Source organism: Poromitra crassiceps, assembly GCF_964638095.1.
Source record: "Poromitra crassiceps genome assembly, chromosome: 27".
Classification (NCBI taxonomy): domain Eukaryota; kingdom Metazoa; phylum Chordata; class Actinopteri; order Beryciformes; family Melamphaidae; genus Poromitra; species Poromitra crassiceps.
Window position 1 is genome coordinate 1,509,804 of NC_139650.1, and position 21,638 is coordinate 1,531,441.

Here is a 21,638-nt window from a genome sequence, read left to right on the forward strand (position 1 = left end):
CACCTCTCTGCCTTGTGGTCTCCTCCCAGCTGGACGTGCCTGGAACACCTCCCTAGTGAGGGGACCAGGAGGCATCCTTACCAAATGCCAAAATCAGCGCAACTGGCTCCTTTCTACGCAAAGGAGCTACTCTACTCTACTCCGAGTCCCTCACAGATGACTGAGCTTCTCAGCTTATCCCTAAGGGAGATGCCAGCCACCCTCCTGAGAAAACCCTTTTCAGCCGCTTGTGTCCGCGATCTTGTTCTTTTGTTCATGAACCATCCTTCATGAGCATAGGTGAAGGTAGGAACGAAGATCGAGCGGTAGATCGAGAGCTTTGCCTTCTGGCTCAGCTCTCTGTTCATCACAACGGTGCGGTAAAGCGAACGCAAATACCGCTCCCGCTGCTCCGATTCTCCAGCCCATCTGCCGCTCCATCGTCCCCTCACTCGAGAACAAGACCCCGAGATACTTGAACTCCTTCACTTGGGGCCAAGACTCATTCCCTACCTGGAGAAGTAGACAATCCACCAGTTTACTGCTGAGAACCATCATGGCCTCAGATGTTAGAGGTGCTGATCTTCATCCCAGCCGCTTCACACTCGGCTGCCAACCGATCCGGTGAGTGGTGAAGGTCCCAGACCGATGATGTCATCAGGACCATATTTTCACAGGGTGCTAAATAAAAGAGGGCACATGAAAACGAACCATGATCCTAATAATCATTCTCAGTTAGTGTACAATGTATAAAAAACCTTATATTGCCCCATGCTATTGAAGCCAAATAGACTTCCACAACTTTCCTGAGTTATGTCCTGCCTTATAAAACTTCGGCCATACATTCCTATGTTAATTTCTTAATGCATCTATTATTGATGGCTGTTTATCCATTCCCTTTTGACTTTGAGTAGTGGTGGAAATCCTGAATGATATCCAAAGGGATCAAAATGATAGATGATCGAGGCCATATTCTGTACTGTACCTATTAAGGCCTCTTTGTATTTTAGATATACTGTATGTGACCGTGTAGATATGTTGTAACTGTATAAATGTATAAATGCTTGACTCATCTCGCTCAACTAATGGTTTCTGAATAGCTAACCTAGCTGTGAGATGAGAACGGTTTAGTCAGGATAAATATAATTATAACATTGCACTTTCTCTAAAAATGGTCTATTTTATTATAAAAATGAGGCATTGTTACTAATGGTTCAGGAGCATATATTATCCTGAGGAATCCTGCTTGAGCAGCTGGCAAGAGTCTACATGGAGCCTGGAGGGCTATTGTTATTAGTGCCAGGACTAGGATCTATTCTTGTAGGCCATGGAAACAGTTTTTTTTTTTTTTGGAGAATGCTAAAACCAATATGACTGTTTTCATTCTAGCAGGTTTGAGGGGAGGGGGGAGGGGGGAGGGATGCCCACAACTGCTGTTCACTTAATTTCTGCCATTGCACATGGCATCATCTTAGCTTTTGTATTTATGGTCCTTTCTGTTTCCTCTCCACACTCAGATTAATTCAAGCTGCCTGTTTGGTCTTGCATTTGGTCTGTTTTGTAATGCATTACTTTGAATACCAACTAGAGTGTTGGTGAAAAGGCTGTAGTCGATACAACCATGCCATGGTGTTTTGGGATTATTTTCTATGTTGAATCACTGGATTTATAAGCCCTTGAAAATGCAATTGCAAAGCTGAGCCACATTTGAAATGTCTTCGATCGACAAATACAGGTATGTTAATTGTATAAAACGAAGGCGTCAACATTCATTCACATCGAGACGTATTCACAAATCGCTGTCTTATATGCTCCCTGCAGTTCTGTGCTTTCCTTGTGCTCCTTGCAATAATTTATATGTTCATTGTAGTGGATTATTTGTCTACGACGAACCTTTACCGTTAACATGTAAATAGATTGTTTTGTAGTTTTTTTTGACTTTTCATTTAATGTATATGAATATTAGAGATTTTAATTGTATTTCTGTCCCAGTATAACATTCAATCATGCCAAACACAATATTAGAAACATCTTTGAGCAGAAAAGACGTACCGGTATCATGTTATTTTAAATGAATTATTACTATTTTAAAAAGAACTTCTACTGTTGGAATATTTGAATTAGCGCACACACTGTGCACTGGTTGTACTCGAGTTGCTACGTGACTTGTCTGCACCACAGATGTGAGTGGATGATTTAAGTATCCCTACCTGATGGTTTCAGTAGATACCTTCAGTCTTTGAGATCAAATGGTTGAGATCGGGTTTTTAGTTATAATGTCCACTTAACCCATTGATACCTGATGCAGCATTTGCGTGTATATCCCTCATTTGTGTGTGTATCCCTTTAAGACCGCGAACCGCGTTAACGCGGTTCGCGGTCTTAAAGGGATACGCACACAAATGCTGCATCAGGTATCAATGGGTTAAAGAAAGGAAAGAAAAAAAAAGTGCATCATGTCTTTGCTTTAACTTTGCATCCCACGTTTGCAGCAGAACGGTTGCATGACTCAGCCGAGCACAAGAAGAAATCAGCTTGAGGCACATCTTTTGAGGCACAAGTGGGAGACCGTTTCTTTTTCATAAGTCACTTATAAATATAGATATTTGTATATTCAGGGAACAAAACGTTAACACAGGGATGGACCAGATGGTCCCTTGGTGCAATCTGTGAATACTACCCATAATAATGTAGATGTTTGTCAAAGAACTTGCTTGTTATTAAGGCAGACGTTGCAAATCTAGTGAGTAAAAAGAGGGGTTACCGGGATCCAGGTACATCTACCTGCTTCCCAGAAGGCTTCCTTTTGGTTTCGGCTCTTTTTCTCTCTAAGTTCTTACACACTATGCAATCCCAATGACAGTACAGTTTAATCACAAAGCTTGTACAGCCTGGTGAAAATACACAATGCTTATACATTTTGTAATAAATAAAAACTGAATATTGACTCAACAAATTCAACCAGTGTTGTACATAAGACTATATTAATCTCTTGAGTTGTTCTATCAATATTTTGTGTATGCATCTTGGTATGTTGTATAGCCTATTAATTTGGTGGTGAATTCCAAGCTGGTCTGTGAGGGAGTGATGAATCTTGGATGCTATAGGGAGGAATTTTATCCCGTATACAAAATAAAGATGGTAGAGTCCTCCCCATTTTCTCACTTATTTTCTATTTTGGTTTGTTGTAATTGCTGTTTTATACTTCATGCAAAAGTAATGCAAAATAAAAAAACAAAACCGTTTTACTATAGGTATCCTGATTTCATTGATAAGTTATGTAACATTGAAGTGTAATGTTGGTTTGTTGGATTCATTAAATTGATCACCTGACCTGTGTAAAAAAAAGTCTCATGGATGCCCTAACCTCGCGTCACCAGGCTCTTCTCGGCGAGAAAGAGCCCACAATTGATTTTGTCACCCTACTGGTTCCGGCCTAGAGCCCGCCCTAGACCGGATGGCAGCGTTTCTAGCTCGTCAACTTTCACGTTAACTTGACAATTTGACCCAAGTATCAGAACGGCAAACAACAAAACAAAAGATGGACGTACCGAAGTTCTTTTAGAAACATTGCGGATTCACAATCTCACATCTTTTAAGCCAATACAGAAGCTTTGCATCAGACAATCGAGGGAAGAGACATCAAGCTAACAGCAACACAGATGTTTTTTGGCGCACTGCCTTCCGGTGTTCATTCTGGTTCCGTGGTTTACGCCCCATGACAAAAAGCGGGGTGGAAGGTGCCCAGACTATGGATAACCTAACGGGGGTTCCTCTGCCTTTCCGACATGCTGCCACTCCGAACGTTAACTTCCATTATTCGGACTGGCGGTCGTTCACCTTAGAAGCCGCAATGCCGACCTTAGGTTTAGGCGTGGGGGTGGGAGAGGTTAGGTTTTGGGTTAGGGTCTGGGGGAGGTTAGGTTTAGGCATGGGGGGAGGTTAGGTTTGGCGTGGGGGCTGGGAGAGGTTAGTGAAAAACGGGGAATATAGACCCCCTTTCTGAGTGCCGATATTTCGGAGTGGCAGAACGTCGGAGTGGCAGCACGTCGGAGTGGCAGCATGTAACCGCCCTAACGGTCTTCCCAGCTCATTGATATTATGGTTACCTATCTCTAGGCCTATAGTGACCGCACTTTGAAAACCGATTAACACGATTACGATTTCAGACGGAAGCCCGTCTTTATTGTCACACGAACACACTACAACAAATATGTGAAATATGTCCTCTGCATTTGACCCATCCAGGCTTGTCATTTCCTCCGGGGGGCAGGCCAGGAGCAGTGGTCGCTATTTCTTTCCAGCGCCCGGGGACCATCATTGGACCAACTTCAGATGTTGTCGTCACTGGTCGGATGACGATCTTCTGCATGTTTTTAGTGGGGGGTTATGTACGGAGGAACCCCCTGGGGGGTACGGGGAGAACATGCAAACTCCACACAGAAAGGCCCTTTCGATGAGATAGCCCACCTGGGCAGTAGGCACTGAAGATATGGGGGGGGTCACAACTCCAGCGCCCACAGTGTCCCAGGCGAGAATCGAACTCAGGACCTTCTAGCTGTGAGGCGACAGCGCTACCGACCGCTAGGTTACTTTGGCATTCATGCTTCACGCTGATGGATATTTACATAACATGATTTTGTTAGATATATTGACTAACATATTATTTGGACTAATAAATTATAATAACATGAACCATGTAAAACTTGTCTAATATGTATTTTGTGGACAAAAAATACACCCCTCCACCACTCAGCTTAACTCCCATTGGCTGTTGCCACTGGGTCACTCAGATTTCAGTCTAGACCAGTGATTCTCAAAGTGGGGTCCGGGGGCCCCCAGGGGACCTTGAGGAGGGTCCATGGGGTCCCCAACAAAAAAGGCGATTATGTATTTCACTATAATGCCATCCATAATAAGTAACACAATGCCAGAATGTATGATTGTTTTGGTCATGAGTTTCAAACACTTTCTGTAATAAAACATCCAAAAGCAAAAATCTGAGACCCTGGGACAAAATCTTGTTGAAAAAGTCTGACAACTACACTGCCCTATTTAGTATTCGGGTCTACTATCAAAGTACACAGACTGCACATCTGTGACTCCAGTGCCTCTAGCCACACAGAAAGCATTAACCAACAACACTCACACACTAACAAGAAACTTATCTAGCACAGCACACAGCCAATGTGCCCCATAAATCTGTAATCAGAATAATTTCTACCAAATGTTCGATACTTTCTCTCACTTTCGGTGTGATAAGCTAAAGCCACTATGAAAGTTAGCTGGACCTTCACAGTAGGCTACATGATGACAAGAGTAGTGGCTTTCTCAATTGTATTGAAGCTGCCAAGCATCCTACATGTCTATTTCAGATTTCAACATTAAAATGCCAACAAGCTAACATTGAGCGTCCACTACCATTTTTCAGTCTGTTTTATTTCATGAGTTCTGAGGTTTTGTAGACTTTTTTGCACTACAAATAGGCCTACACAATGAAAAAGCACAACTCTCCAAATACAATACAATGTTATGATTATGTGGGCAGCAGGAAAGTCATGTTTGCTGAATACAGTAAAAGTTAGTAAAGTCTCAAAGCAACAGACTACTTTAATTTTCAAACAGAGCCTGCTTTTGTGGCGTCTGCCTCCCGGGAACCAATCACAAACACCTTTAATAGCTTGAGATACGCCACTCCAGGCTCCGAAATGGTACTCTTCCGATCTCCTAAATGGGCGTGGTCATCAGCTAGTGATTGGCTGTCTTGTCAATGGTATGAAACCTCATTGGCTGACCAGTCTCCTAAGTGGGCATGCGCTATGGCACAGATACAGGAAGTGCCTGGACGTTGGGGGTGTCATATTAAATGTCTCTGTCACAAACAAAGGAAAAAATTGCGTCATATGTCCTGGCTCGGACGCACCGCCCATTTCCATTGGAAAAAAAACGCCCAGCTATTAGCTGACGTCTGTTTTTAGCTTTTAGCCATCGCTTCTAGCTAACTTTAACCAAATACTTTTTTAAATATCCAAATTGTATACACGGATTGCCGTCGTAAAGTCCGGGCTGAGAACAGGAACACATGAAAGGTAAACTTGTGGCTAGCTGCAGAGCGGTGTGATCGTCAGTCTGCTCTGCTATGTGTGTGCTGGTAATGGCGGCTGCTACTCCGTCAAGACCTCGTCGTTTTACGAAAGAGAAGGTGTAGTTAGCTTAATGGCTCCCTGTATCGCTGACGTCTATTGACGCGGCTACTGCGTGCCAGTGACAGTCGCACATATTTGCTCATTGAGACAAAAGCTCATCCATCCTATGAACCATACCAGCCAACCGCTCCCTAGTAGATAGCTAGCTAGAAAACCTTTGTTTATAGCGAAGTGTTTTAAGTTTGTTACATTACCCTCCTCCGTTTAACTTAGCTAAAGCTAGCGTTAACTAGCATCGTTAACATGGGGGAAATTCAGACATTAGCAGCACCGTTATCTGACGAATAACACCACTTTAGTGAAATTACGCTAAGTTATTCATGTGTAGGTCTCAACAAGCAAAACATTGTTCGAATGGCTTTCAGTTTTATTGAATAAGCCAGCATGGCCTAGCTGTGTAACGCAACTTTAGTTGCCCGGTGGGCTAACGTTAACACGGTTGAACCAAAGAGGAAGTCGGTTTTAAGTTAACGTTACCTTCAACCGACCAACAGATAAAGTTGCAAACAAGCGATGGTTTGATCTAAACATTGTTTATTATTAGCTCTTCTTAGCGTAACGTTAGTCATACTAATTATAATCTGTGAATAATGCTTCCGACCGATATTGTAACTTTACAGGCTACTGCGGAGTGCAGCAAGTTGGCATCCCAACCAGAGACTCTTAATTGGGGCCATTGCGAAACATTAACTGATGTATCTACTGTCACCAGTGACTATGGAAGAAGTACAGCAGGGCAGCAATGGCACAGAGTCTCAGACTGTCACCATCCCCACCACCATCACAGCCTCTCAGATCTCACAGATAGCCCAACAGGTAAGACAATTGTCCTGTCTGATCCCTTTCAATATATTGTGACCTATGGTATGCTGCTTAATAACTATCTCATAAGCACTGCAATGACCAAGGCACACTGGCACTGCTCTATTCTAGGAAGGTTCCTAGTAGAGGATGGGTCAAGTGCAGAGGAAAAATGTCCCTATGGGGACAATAGAGGACTTAACTAACTATTGTTAAAAGTAAAACTACTATTCGGTTTTGTCTAGACTGGCATGCTCTGCTCACTGCACAGTGCACACTAAAAAGTCTTAATTCATTTACATTTTTAGCAAGTTTAATTTGTTTACTCCGACAACGACATCAAGTTAAAGGTGAAGATTAATTAAAGATTTTCAGACAACTACATTTTCATAGCATTGATATTGTCTGTGAGAAATATTACAAGCTAGACTTTATTAGCAATGCTAGTTAAAGTCAATAGGAAAGTAAACAATCTCTTTTAAAATGGCATTGCATACAATAATCACACAGAAGTCCTTTGAAATGGCTCAATTACTTATTCTTACTAGTGTAAACTTCTTATTATAGTAAAATAACTTTTGTAATTCACAAAATACATTTCACACAGTTTTTAATATGGGAAGGATTATTGCATTGAATGCATTCAACTTATGCTTTAGTATGGGGCATCATAGCATCCAATACATGCTCAGAAAAACCTCCCTGGATAAAAGATGAAAAAAAAAAAATGCTAGCTTCAGTGTAGGACATTTAAAAAAAAAAATTTGGGGGCAACTTTTGCCCCCACCACAAAATGGGGGTATTTAGTATTTACAACATTTTGGGGGCACTTGAAAAAATTGAAATTAGTGCATAAAGTTGCTAGGAAGTTGCTTTCCAAGGGGAAATTCATTTTCTAAAGTGCAGTGTGAACAACAACGCTGTTTGTGTGTGTTCTCCTGGCACCCAGCTTGCAGGTGAGTGTGTGTTAGAGATGGAAATTAAATTGTCAAAATCTGGGGGTCAATTTTTGCCCTGGTTTCTAGGGGCATTCTGAGATTTCTTGCTGTATTTTTGCCCTTGCCCCTGGCTAATTTCCTCCACAGGCTGGCTTATCTGTAAAATTGTCATTCTGGTTCATTTTTGATAGTTATTATCCTGCCCCCTGCAACACATTATATAGCCTATTATATTATCCAGCGATTATCCAGTTGTTGAAAAAAAATTGCAGTCACATGATACAGTACAAAGACAGATATGAGGAAAAAAGATGAATTCATGAAACCTTAGGGTAAGGCAGTGGTTCTCAACCTTTTTGGTCCTAAAGCACACTGTAATAAAAAGGACCAAATTGTTGGCATGCTGGTGGCTCATGTAGCTGCAATGTCCTGGAGTTGAATCTCTTCCCTCTTTGGTGTCGCTCTCAACTGTACTGTCCACTAAAGCAGAAATGCCATCAAGATAATCCTTTCTCTCTTTTTTTAAGGACAAATTTGTAATCGCACATTATTATTGACTTCTCTAATCCAGGTATATGAGTGATTTCTTTCGTGTCCCATAAAATTTAGTTTAATCAGAGGGAAAGTAAATACAGTGTGAGTTTATGAAAAACACTTACCGGTATATATTGTATTCACTGTTCTGAGTAGGTTTATTAAAATAAGCTTGTTTAATATTTGAATAAAGTGACATGGTATGTGTCTGACATCACTCTTTGGCGCACTGATTGAGAACAACTGGCATAACATATTTCACACCATATTGTGGATTTATTTTGAAATTGATTTTGGATTCTTATAGATGTCTTTCGGCGGTTCTCCTTTGACGGTGGTGCAGCTGCCAGGAGGTCAGTTTCAGGTTCAAGGAGTGATCCAAACTGCCCAGTCTTCAGTAATCCAGTCCCCTCAGGTTCAGACTGTACAGGTGAGACCAGCTTCCAGCTCTGTTAGTACTGTCTTGTTTTGGAAAGATGGTGTTGGAGAACATTTTCCTATTTCATGCGTCCATTATAGTTAGGATCTGATAGAATACAGTCAACAATCTGTAGGCACATCTCAATCAGACTCACACACTCTAGCTCGGTATTTTCCCCCTTAAAGGCTTCAGTTATTCGTTCAAATACATACACGTGTATTTTCATACACACATGTATTTTCATACACATACTCTCCTCAAACATTCACACACATTTAGTCTCACGTGACCTCACAGAAATCCTAATCCATCATGTCCTGTCCTCCTTATCAGCAATGCCTCTGACTCTCCACACTATCTCTGACGTTTCATCCCACATGATGATGTCATCTCTGTACCACTACAACACGGACTCTGTTTCGCTCATCTCCATAGAAACGCTTACTTTGGCCACCATTATTCACATGCACCTTGTGAATTCTCCTCGTTCTTCACAGGAGCAGGGTTCAGACAGTGACGACTCACAGGACTCGTCAGACAGTGGAACTGCAGCCCAAAAGACCAGAGAGATACTGGCAAGACGACCCTCATACAGGTGCACCACCGAGACACACACACACACACACACATGCATACACACACACACACACACATACAGTAAAACAGAGATTCAGAACAGACCAATGGACTTTCTTCTGTTGTCTTGTAGGAAGATCCTAAATGAACTCTCTGAGGAAGTGACATCACACAATGATGACGCCTCGACAGGAGTGACAGGTGTTACCGTGCCCACCACCCAAATCTACCAGACCAGCAGCGGCCAGTACAGTATGAACGCCTCCCTTCCTACTACACACACTAAAACACAGTAGTATGAACGCCTCCCTTCCATGGGGAGTTTGGTCCATTGGTCACTTTACGCAATATGTGATGAGAGGATTCAGTGTGGTCCTTTAAGTTAAAGTAGTCTAATTGGAAGATGTAACTTGCCCTGACTGTTAACCTAGCCAGCAGGAGTCTCATTTTAACACAGGACATATGCAATTCTGATGCCATCTGTCTGTTTATTCTAGTTACCATAGGGGCTAATGGCACCATCCAGCTGGCCAGTCCAGGGACTGAAGGCCTTCAGGGACTACAACATGTACTCAACATGGCCACCTCTGCAGCCCAGCAGCAAGGCACCACCATCCTTCAGTATGCCCAGACAGCTGACGGCCAGCAGATACTGGTGCCTAGCAACCAGGTGGTCGTACAAGGTGAGTCAAAAGTAGAAAAGTTAGTCTGGAAGCCTGCTGCTAATAGATCCTCTCCTATGTCAAGGAGCCTAGTCCTATGTCCTATGCGTGTTCTCGTTAGGTGACGCTCAGCTGCAGCCTGCTCTGTGTGGGCATTACATTACATCCATCTATCTATCTTGTATAAAAGGGGCAAGTGGGCAATCTCGGTCTGTTCTCTGTGTGTTCTCTGTTTCAATGTTTGTCCCACTGATGATGTCATAAGAGCAGAATCATCTTATGACATCAGGGCTGGGGGCGAGCTGTGTATCCGTCAAGCAAACACCCTACCATCTTTCAAACAGGCCCTCAAGACCCACCTCTTCAAACTCGCCTTCACCTGCTAACCCCATTACTTATTTTCTATTAATGTTTACTACTACAAATGTACTTATTCAATGATTTTACTCTGTGTGTAAAGCGACTTTGAGTACCTCGAAAAGAGATATATAAGTTGAATGTATTATTATTATTATTATTATTATTATTGTTTAAATTTTGACCAATTTACCGCTGACCTTTCTCCGCTCTACCTTGCGGTGAGAAAAGAGAAGATGGCTTATCATCACGTAGAGGCAGCTTTAGGCTTTACCGTCGTCCCCTGACAGTCACTTTGAACTCTCATGACCCCTGACTGTCACTTTGAACTCTCATGACCCCTGACTGTCACTTTCCTCTCAGGTGCAGGGGGAGAAATGCAAACATACCAGATCCGCACAGCGCCCGCCTCCAGCACCCTGTCTCAGGTCGTCATGACCTCTCCTATGGGACTGCCTGAAGGCAAGCCTGGTGACCCAACATTTAAGAGGGAAATCCGCCTCGCAAAAAACAGGTATGTATAGACAGTGTATCTGGTGTCTGGACAGTGAAAAATAATCCATGTCAGAACAAATATAATGTCTCTCGGAAAATAAATTGAGTTATTGTAGAAACTATTAAAGGAGAATTTTGTTTTTTTTTAACCTGGACCCATCTCCTGGCAATAATTATGATTTGGCCACTCACCCAGCGATGTCCGCGGCGTTTCTGGCCGTCCTAGCGTTGTTTTGAGATCAATAGCGTCCAAGTCAGTTGTAAAATGGAGCTGATTTGGGGCCAAGTGTGAGCCTGTCTTTCCTGCATCTAAATAGCTATTTTTATTCCCGTTTTCGCCATATATCGTCGTAATGTGATCCCTCAACATCCACCAGAGTGATATTTCGCCCCAGGCCATTTCCTGGAGTCTCCCAGGGATCAAATTGCCTCAAACGTGATCTCGGTCACCAAGTCTCGTAAAGTCCCGCGATACTTTCCTGCCGACTGGCCAACTACAGGTAGGACGCTTTGCGGTGGTGGTTTTAGCGTAACCTATGTGGGGTTTGGCATAACCTTCGTTATTTCGAATCCAACATAGGTTACGCCAAGTAAGGCAAGTCTAGTTTAGGCAAGTCTAGTTTAGCCGGACTGTGAATGCAGCCTTTCAGGAACTGACATTTTTGACGATGACTTTCTGTCCATAAATGATACTAGAGCCTCTTTTACTGTCGGTCCCTGAAGATACTTTCTCCCTAATGAAAGCCAGACGATACTTCCTATAATGAAAAAAAGCGACATCCAATTTCACGTACCCAAACAGATGTATGTAATACTTTCACTGCCCTGGCACGGGCTACATGCTCCTATCCACTTCAAAAAATAGTACTTGTTTTTTAGCTACTTTTTAAAAATGTATTTGTGCATAATAGGAGATGTAGCATGTGCCAGTGTTTTCACTGCTAAGCAACAAAAGCAGTAGATGGTGTTATTTAATAGCAATCGGTTGAGTAGGAATCAGAAAAAAAGCCTAATAATTATTACTCTCATATGGCCAGGATACATTCCTTATCTACACTTATATGCTCTTTTAAAATCATTCTACTCAATGGGGCTGACTCGAAACTTTTCTTTTTCTTGCTCCGTCAGAGAGGCAGCCCGCGAATGTCGCCGGAAGAAAAAGGAATACGTGAAATGTCTGGAAAACCGCGTGGCCGTTCTCGAGAACCAGAACAAGACCCTGATCGAAGAACTGAAAACATTAAAGGAGCTTTATTGTGTTAAAACAGGATAACCTGTTTGAGTTGAGGTCAGAGGTCGAGGAGTGACACTATGGCAACAGCAAGGCACAGCTCTGCCATTCGGACATCATGGGGTTATCTGGGAACACTTAATTTCTGGCCTCCAGTTTTTTGTTATTCTGTTTGATACAAAAGTGATATGTGACGGGCGGCAGTGAGACATACCCATATCAAACACAAAAGAGAAATTGGCAGTTTTTTTCACCTGCTGTTTTTTTAGATTTGCTAATACTATGTTTATATTTGTGTATATTTTGAATACATGGGAGGATGACTATGTGAGCTTTATCTTTGACGTTCAATTTCGTATGATGTCTTTCCCTTTTTGTCTCTTTAGAATCAGCTTATTTTATGATGTTTTTTAAAACGTTGCTGTAGGAATCTTTTTTTAATCTTCTAACACCATCCGCAGAATTTTTACTGTATGATTACTACAAAGACGTAATTCCTATTTCTTATGTGAACCAGCAATTCCACCTTATTCCCCCTTAAGGAGATGTTACAATTGTCATTCCTTATATTTGTGCAATGGAATATAAAGGGTATTAGGAAACATGTCATTAAGTACAGCTAGTTTGGCTGTTACTCGGCTGTTAGGAAACATGTCATTAAGTACAGCTAGTTTGGCTGTTACTCGGCTGTTACTTAGACAATCAGGGAAAAGGCACCAAGTCCAGGTCATATTTATTTTGTACATCTTGGGAGGGGTGAGGGTGAAGAGCAAACAAAATGTATGAAATTTTGCTGATTCTGTAACTAAATAAATATATTTTCACTCTACATATATCTGTGTAACGTGTAAATAGGTCAAAAGAGTAGATATCGGCACACTGGCGCAGCTCCCAATATTTATTGGCTACAATTGCAACGTTTCAACCCAAAAAGTGGGTCTTCATCAGGCAATATTGGGAGCTGCTCCAGTGTATGCATGTACTCTTTTTACCTTCATATATTTGTATCCGGCACCTGGCCTTCACTTTGTGACATTTTCCCAATTAAAACTCATTTTTTAAATCGCAACACAACAATGTTCAACTTTCCATTTTAAATTCGGTGCTTTTTCATTTTAAAGTACATTTTACACCAGTGCTTTACTTCTACTGGGGTAAATGAACAGCAAAATAATAATACTTCTAACTTGAGTGGGAAATTCCGGCACTGTACTACAGTATCTACCACTGGTAGGAAGTTAGGGACTAAAATTACTTTGTCCTAGGGAACATGATTGCATGACGCATGATTGGCTGCAAAGACATAAATTGTGTAGCAGAACATTTATTTTCACTTCTTGTGGCCAATCGGAGAAAAGTACGGTGAAAACAGTGTTTATTACCGTTGTCAAATTAAGCAGAATGAAAACAGTCGGGCTGACAGGGTTACAGTTGCCTTCTACTGCAAATTAGGGCTTTCATACGTATTTCATTAACACTACCAAAATGATAACCTTATTGCTATTCGTTAATAATCTTACATGTGTGTTGAACACTCTTCGTCGTCATTGCATTGTCATTTACCACGTTATGATCCTCTCAGAAAATAAAGTAAGCTAATGTTACTATTAGTGTTGTCGATTTATTGTTTTTGATGTCATGTTATTTTGTAGGCTACAACCTGTCATGCTCAATAAGTGTGTTCAGGAACAACTTTGCTGTGCAGTGGAGTACCACAGAGTACCACAGGGATGATGTACTGTCTGTTTGTCATCACTTCCTGCTTCCCTCATCAGGAAGTCAATGGTTTTTTTCTACGGGGTTTTGGGTTAAATGCCTGAAATATGGTCTGTGGTTAACGAAAGTTTATGAAACTGTGGGCTTTGTAATCTTCACAAATGAGGACCACTTTTATGACTTTTGAAGTGTTTTCTGAAAGTGGTCCTCATTTGTGAAGATCATCTTGCTGACACAAAGGCCGCTGATGGGGCAATATGCAACTAATTTAACACACGTGCATAATTCATACATTTTTTTTTTTTACCTTTATTTATACAGGGGGAGTCTCACTGAGAGCAATGCTCTCTTTTTCAGGAGTGCCCTGTTCACATTCACACACACATTCATACCTGGAAGCTGGATTTTTGGATGTCTATAAAAAATATTCTCCACTGTTTTTCCTGCTTTATTGGAACAGCCAACCACACAACAAAAGGTGACCATGATGTTTGTCGGACTAGGCAATTCTTCTGCAAAGCCTAAATTATTACTGAGCATCCAGGTAGTGTAGCGCTAGATTACCTGCCTACCAACACGGGGGGTCACAGGTTCGCGCCTCTCCGTGTCACGTCCGGCTTGGTCGGGCGTCCATACAGGCACGATTATCTGTGTCTGCAGGTGGGAGGCCGGGGGAAATTGGGCAGAAAATGGGAAGGGGGGGGCGAATCAGAAAAAAAGCCTAATAATTATTACTCTCATATGGCCAGGATACATTCCTTATCTACACTTATATGCTCTTTTAAAATCATTCTACTCAATGGGGCTGACTCGAAACTTCTCTTTTTCTTGCTCCGTCAGAGAGGCAGCCCGCGAATGTCGCCTGAAGAGAAAGGAATACGTGAAATGTCTGGAAAACCGCGTGGGCGTTCTCGAGAACCAGAACAAGACCCTGATCGAAGAACTGAAAACATTAAAGGAGCTTTATTGTGTTAAAACGGGATAGCCTGTTTGAGGAGAGGTCAGAGGTCGAGGAGTGACACTATGGCAACAGCAAGGCACAGCTCTGCCATTCGGACATCATGGGGTTATCTGGGAACACTTAATTTCTGGCCTCCAGTTTTTTGTTATTCTGTTTGATACAAAAGTGATATGTGACGGGCGGCAGTGAGACATACCCATATAAAACACAAATGAGAAATTGGCAGTTTTTTTCACCTGCTGTTTTTTTTGATTTGCTAATACTATGTTTATATTTGTGTATATTTTGAATACATGGGAGGATGACTGTGTGAGCTTTATCTTTGACGTTCAATTTCGTATGATGTCTTTCCCTTTTTGTCTCTTTAGAATCAGCTTATTTTATGATGTTTTTTAAAACGTTGCTGTAGGAATCTTTTTTTAATCTTCTAACACCATCCGCAGAATTTTTACTGTATGATTACTACAAAGACGTAATTCCTATTTCTTATGTGAACCAGCAATTCCACCTTATTCCCCCATAAGGAGATGTTACAATTGTCATTCCTTATATTTGTGCAATGGAATATAAAGGGTATTAGGAAACATGTCATTAAGTACAGCTAGTTTGGCTGTTACTCGGCTGTTAGGAAACATGTCATTAAGTACAGCTAGTTTGGCTGTTACTCGGCTGTTACTTAGACAATCAGGGAAAAGGCACCAAGTCCAGGTCATATTTATTTTGTACATCTTGGGAGGGGTGAGGGTGAAGAGCAAACAAAATGTATGAAATTTTGCTGATTCTGTAACTAAATAAATATGTTTTCACTCTACATATATCTGTGTAACGTGTAAATAGGTCAAAAGAGTAGATATCCGCACACTGGCGCAGCTCCCAATATTTATTGGCTACAATTGCAACGTTTCAACCCAAAAAGTGGGTCTTCATCAGGCAATATTGGGAGCTGCTCCAGTGTATGTATGTACTCTTTTTACCTTCATATATTTGTATCCGGCACCTGGCCTTCACTTTGTGACATTTTCCCAATTAAAACTCATTTTTAAAATCGCAACACAACAATGTTCAACTTTCCATTTTAAATTCGGTGCTTTTTCATTTTAAAGTACATTTTACACCAGTGCTTTACTTCTACTGGGGTAAATGAACAGCAAAATAATAATACTTCTAACTTGAGTGGGAAATTCCGGCACTGTACTACAGTATCTACCACTGGTAGGAAGTTAGGGACTAAAATTACTTTGTCCTAGGGAACATGATTGCATGACGCATGATTGGCTGCAAAGACATAAATTGTGTAGCAGAACATTTATTTTCACTTCTTGTGGCCAATCGGAGAAAAGTACGGTGAAAACAGTGTTTATTACCGTTGTCAAATTAAGCAGAATGAAAACAGTCGGGCTGACAGGGTTACAGTTGCCTTCTACTGCAAATTAGGGCTTTCATACGTATTTCATTAACACTACCAAAATGATAACCTTATTGCTATTCGTTAATAATCTTACATGTGTGTTGAACACTCTTCGTCATCATTGCATTGTCATTTACCACGTTATGATCCTCTCAGAAAATAAAGTAAGCTAATGTTACTATTAGTGTTGTCGATTTATTGTTTTTGATGTCATGTTATTTTGTAGGCTACAACCTGTCATGCTCAATAAGTGTGTTCAGGAACAAGTTTGCTGTGCAGTGGAGTACCACAGAGTACCACAGGGATGACCCAGAAGTCATCACTTCCTGCTTCCCTCATCAGGAAGTCGATGGGTTTTTTCTGTGGGGTTTTGGGTTAAATGCCTGAAATATGGTCTGTGGTTAACGAAAGTTTATGAAACTGGGCTTTGTAATCTTCACAAATGAGGACCACTTTTATGACTTTTTAAGTGTTTTCTGAAAGTGGTCCTCATTTGTGAAGATCATCTTGCTGACACAAAGGCCGTTGATGGGGCAATATGCAACTAATTTAACACACGTGCATAATTGATACACTTTGCATTTTTTTTTTTTTACCTTTATTTATACAGGGGGAGTCTCACTGAGAGCAATGCTCTCTTTTTCAGGAGCGCCCTGTTCACATTCACACACACATACCTGGAAGCTGACCAGTACAACCACAGTCTGATCTGCTGGCCACTGATCAGCTCCACTGGAGCAGTTGGGGTTAAGGGCCTTGCTCAAGGGCACCTCAGTGGTGGTAATGAGGGAGGGGCAAGCGCTGCCTTTTCACTTTCCCCACCCAGATTTATCCTGCCGGTCCCGGGGATTGAACCGATGACCTTCCGGTCACAAGCTCGCTTCTCTAACCATTGGGCCACCACTGTCCTTCAATATCTGTTCGACTGACAGACGATGCAATGTGCAATAAGGAATATGCCTATGCAACACCACCGACAATATACCTCCCTAGGAGGAGACGATGACAATCACGTGGCGCTACCACTGCGCCACGTGACACCCCTTAAGAAACAAGACTAGGCAAGCCTAGTTTAGCCGGACTGTGAATGCAGCCTTTCAGGAACTGACACATTTGACCGTGACTTTCTGTCCATAAATGATACTAGAGCCTCTTTTACTGTCGGTTCCTGAAGATGCTTTCTCCCTAATGAAAGCCAGACGATACTTCCTATAATGAAAAAAAGCGACATCCAATTTCACGTACCCAAACAGATGTATGTAATACTTTCACTGCCCTGGCACGGGCTACATGCTCCTATCCACTTAAAAAAATAGTACATGTTTTTTAGCTACTTTTTAAAAATGTATTTGTGCATAATAGGAGATGTAGCATGTGCCAGTGTTTTCACTGCTAAGCAACAAAAGCAGTAGATGGTGTTATTTAATAGCAATCGGTTGAGTAGGATTTTTTTTTGTTGACTCTTAGTGGGTAGCAAGCCTTACATTTGGAAAGCTTTATCTAATTAAAACCACTCTGCATATCTGTGATATGAGGAGACCCTAGTGATTATTGTCCGCCTTGGTGTCTCTTGGCGTCTGTACTCTGATAATAGTTTTGCTCTTTTTTTCTCTCCTTGATTTTTGGATGTCTATAAAAAATATTCTCCACTGTTTTTCCTGCTTTATTGGAACAGCCAACCACACAACAAAAGATGACCATGATGTTTGTCAGACTAGGCAATTCTTCTGCAAAGCCTAAATTATTACTGAGCATCCAGGTAGTGTAGCGCTAGATTCCCTGCGTACCAACACGGGGGGTCACAGGTTCGCGCCTCTCCGTGTTACGTCCGGCTTGGTCGGGCGTCCATACAGGCACGATTGGCTGTGTCTGCAGGTGGGAAGCTGGGGGAGATTGGGCAGAAAATGGGGGGGGGGGGGCGAATCAGAAAAAAAGCCTAATAATTATTACTCTCATATGGCCAGGATACATTCCTTATCTACACTTATATGCTCTTTTAAAATCATTCTACTCAATGGGGCTGACTCGAAACTTCTCTTTTTCTTGCTCCGTCAGAGAGGCAGCCCGCGAATGTCGCCTGAAGAGAAAGGAATACGTGAAATGTCTGGAAAACCGCGTGGGCGTTCTCGAGAACCAGAACAAGACCCTGATCGAAGAACTGAAAACATTAAAGGAGCTTTATTGTGTTAAAACAGGATAGCCTGTTTGAGGAGAGGTCAGAGGTCGAGGAGTGACACTATGGCAACAGCAAGGCACAGCTCTGCCATTCGGACATCATGGGGTTATCTGGGAACACTTAATTTCTGGCCTCCAGTTTTTTGTTATTCTGTTTGATACAAAAGTGATATGTGACGGGCGGCAGTGAGACATACCCATATAAAACACAAATGAGAAATTGGCAGTTTTTTTCACCTGCTGTTTTTTTTGATTTGCTAATACTATGTTTATATTTGTGTATATTTTGAATACATGGGAGGATGACTATGTGAGCTTTATCTTTGACGTTCAATTTCGTATGTCTTTCCCTTTTTGTCTCTTTAGAATCAGCTTATTTTATGATGTTTTTTAAAACGTTGCTGTAGGAATCTTTTTTTAATCTTCTAACACCATCCGCAGAATTTTTACTGTATGATTACTACAAAGACGTAATTCCTATTTCTTATGTGAACCAGCAATTCCACCTTATTCCCCCATAAGGAGATGTTACAATTGTCATTCCTTATATTTGTGCAATGGAATATAAAGGGTATTAGGAAACATGTCATTAAGTACAGCTAGTTTGGCTGTTACTCGGCTGTTAGGAAACATGTCATTAAGTACAGCTAGTTTGGCTGTTACTCGGCTGTTAGGAAACATGTCATTAAGTACAGCTAGTTTGTCTGTTACTCGGCTGTTACTTAGACAATCAGGGAAAAGGCACCAAGTCCAGGTCATATTTATTTTGTACATCTTGGGAGGGGTGAGGGTGAAGAGCAAACAAAATGTATGAAATTTTGCTGATTCTGTAACTAAATAAATATGTTTTCACTCTACATATATCTGTGTAACGTGTAAATAGGTCAAAAGAGTAGATATCCGCACACTGGAGCAGCTCCCAATATTTATTGGCTACAATTGCAACGTTTCAACCCAAAAAGTGGGTCTTCATCAGGCAATATTGGGAGCTGCTCCAGTGTATGTATGTACTCTTTTTACCTTCATATATTTGTATCCGGCACCTGGCCTTCACTTTGTGACATTTTCCCAATTAAAACTCATTTTTAAAATCGCAACACAACAATGTTCAACTTTCCATTTTAAATTCGGTGCTTTTTCATTTTAAAGTACATTTTACACTAGTGCTTTACTTCTACTGGGGTAAATGAACAGCAAAATAATAATACTTCTAACTTGAGTGGGAAATTCCGGCACTGTACTCCAGTATCTACCACTGGTAGGAAGTTAGGGACTAAAATTACTTTGTCCTAGGGAACATGATTGCATGAAGCATGATTGGCTGCAAAGACATAAATTGTGTAGCAGAAAATGAATTTTCACTTCCTGTGGCCAATCGGAGAAAAGCACGGTGAAAACAGTGTTTATTACCGTTGTCAAATTAAGCGGAATGAAAACAGTCGGGCTGACAGGGTTACAGTTGCCTTCTACTGCAAATTAGGGCTTTCATACGTATTTCATTAACACTACCAAAATGATAACCTTATTGCTATTCGTTAATAATCTTACATGTGTGTTGAACACTCTTCGTCATCATTGCATTGTCATTTACTACGTTATGATCCTCTCAGAAAATAAAGTAAGCTAATGTTACTATTAGTGTTGTCGATTTATTGTTTTTGATGTCATGTTATTTTGTAGGCTACAACCTGTCATGCTCAATAAGTGTGTTCAGGAACAAGTTTGCTGTGCAATGGAGTACCACAGGGATGCTCAATAAGTGTGTTCAGGAACAAGTTTGCTGTGCGATAGAGTACCACAGGGATGCTCAATAAGTGTGTTCAGGAACAAGTTTGCTGTGCGATGGAGTACCACAGAGTACCACAGGGATGACGTACTGTCTTTTTGTCGGCCAACCCAGAAGTCATCACTTCCTGCTTCCCTCATCAGGAAGTCGATGGGTTTTTTCTGTGGGCTTTTGGGTTAAATGCCTGAAATAAGGTCTGTGGTTAACGAAAGTTTATGAAACTGTGGGCTTTGTAATCTTCACAAATGAGGACCACTTTTATGACTTTTGAAGTGTTTTCTGAAAGTGGTCCTCATTTGTGAAGATCATATCGCTGACACAAAGGCCGCTGATGGGGCAATATGCAACTAATTTAACACACGTGCATAATTCATACACTTTGCATTTTTTTTTTTTTTTTTTTTTACCTTTATTTATACAGGGGGAGTCTCACTGAGAGCAATGCTCTCTTTTTCAGGAGTGCCCTGTTCACATTCACACACACATTCATACCTGGAAGCTGACCAGTACAACCACAGTCTGATCTGCTAGCCACTGATCAGCTCCACTGGAGCAGTTGGGGTTAAGGGCCTTGCTCAAGGGCACCTCAGTGGTGGTAATGAGGGAGGGGCAAGCGCTGCCTTTTCACTTTCCCCAACCAGATTTATCCTGCCGGTCCCGGGGATTGAACCGACGACCTTCCGGTCACAAGCTCGCTTCTCTAACCATTGGGCCACCACTGCCCTTCAATATCTGTTCGACTGACAGACGATGCAATGTGCAATAAGGAATATGCCTATGCAACACCACCGACAATATACCTCCCTAGGAGGAGACGATGACAATCACGTGGCGCTACCACTGCGCCACGTGACACCCCTTAAGAAACAAGACTAGGCAAGCCTAGTTTAGCCGGACTGTGAATGCAGCCTTTCAGGAACTGACACATTTGACCGTGACTTTCTGTCCATAAATGATACTAGAGCCTCTTTTACTGTCGGTTCCTGAAGATGCTTTCTCCCTAATGAAAGCCAGACGATACTTCCTATAATGAAAAAAAGCGACATCCAATTTCACGTACCCAAACAGATGTATGTAATAACACTGTAGAAGGAATCTCCTGCGCTTCAACCCCTCCACAGAGGGAGGTCGGTGCTCTCAGAAGAGGACAAAACAATGTAAACAGGTCAATGGGCCACTTCCAAAAGGACTAACCCAATGAGTGAGCTGGAGCACACGAAGTCACTTAAATAAATTTAATAAAGGTACAAAACTGACGTTTCGACGCGCACTGCGTCTTCTTCAGAGTCAAAAAAGAAGAAGAAGACGCAGTGCGCGTCGAAACGTCAGTTTTGTACCTTTATTAAATTTATTTAAGTGACTTCGTGTGCTCCAGCTCACTCATTGGGTTAG

General features: G+C 41.6%; 1 protein-coding gene across 3 annotated transcripts; it reads left to right on the plus strand.

The window, feature by feature from the left end:
- Window positions 1-5,926: 5,926 nt before the first annotated feature.
- Window positions 5,927-16,429, plus strand: atf1 (activating transcription factor 1). Of its 3 annotated transcripts, none has more exons than XM_083661790.1 (8): window positions 5,927-6,068; window positions 6,806-7,001; window positions 8,766-8,888; window positions 9,377-9,474; window positions 9,589-9,707; window positions 9,953-10,138; window positions 10,838-10,988; window positions 14,757-16,429. In XM_083661790.1, exons 2-8 carry the CDS (start codon window positions 6,879-6,881, stop codon window positions 14,899-14,901), a joined length of 945 nt encoding a protein of 314 aa, XP_083517916.1. In that variant the 5' UTR covers window positions 5,927-6,068; window positions 6,806-6,878; the 3' UTR covers window positions 14,902-16,429. The 3 variants fall into 3 exon arrangements, with proteins under 3 accessions (XP_083517916.1, XP_083517915.1, XP_083517917.1); XM_083661789.1 differs by lacking the exon at window positions 14,757-16,429 and adding an exon at window positions 12,098-13,740; XM_083661791.1 differs by lacking the exon at window positions 14,757-16,429 and adding an exon at window positions 12,098-13,740 and having other exon boundaries at window positions 6,898-7,001.
- Window positions 16,430-21,638: the final 5,209 nt, after the last annotated feature.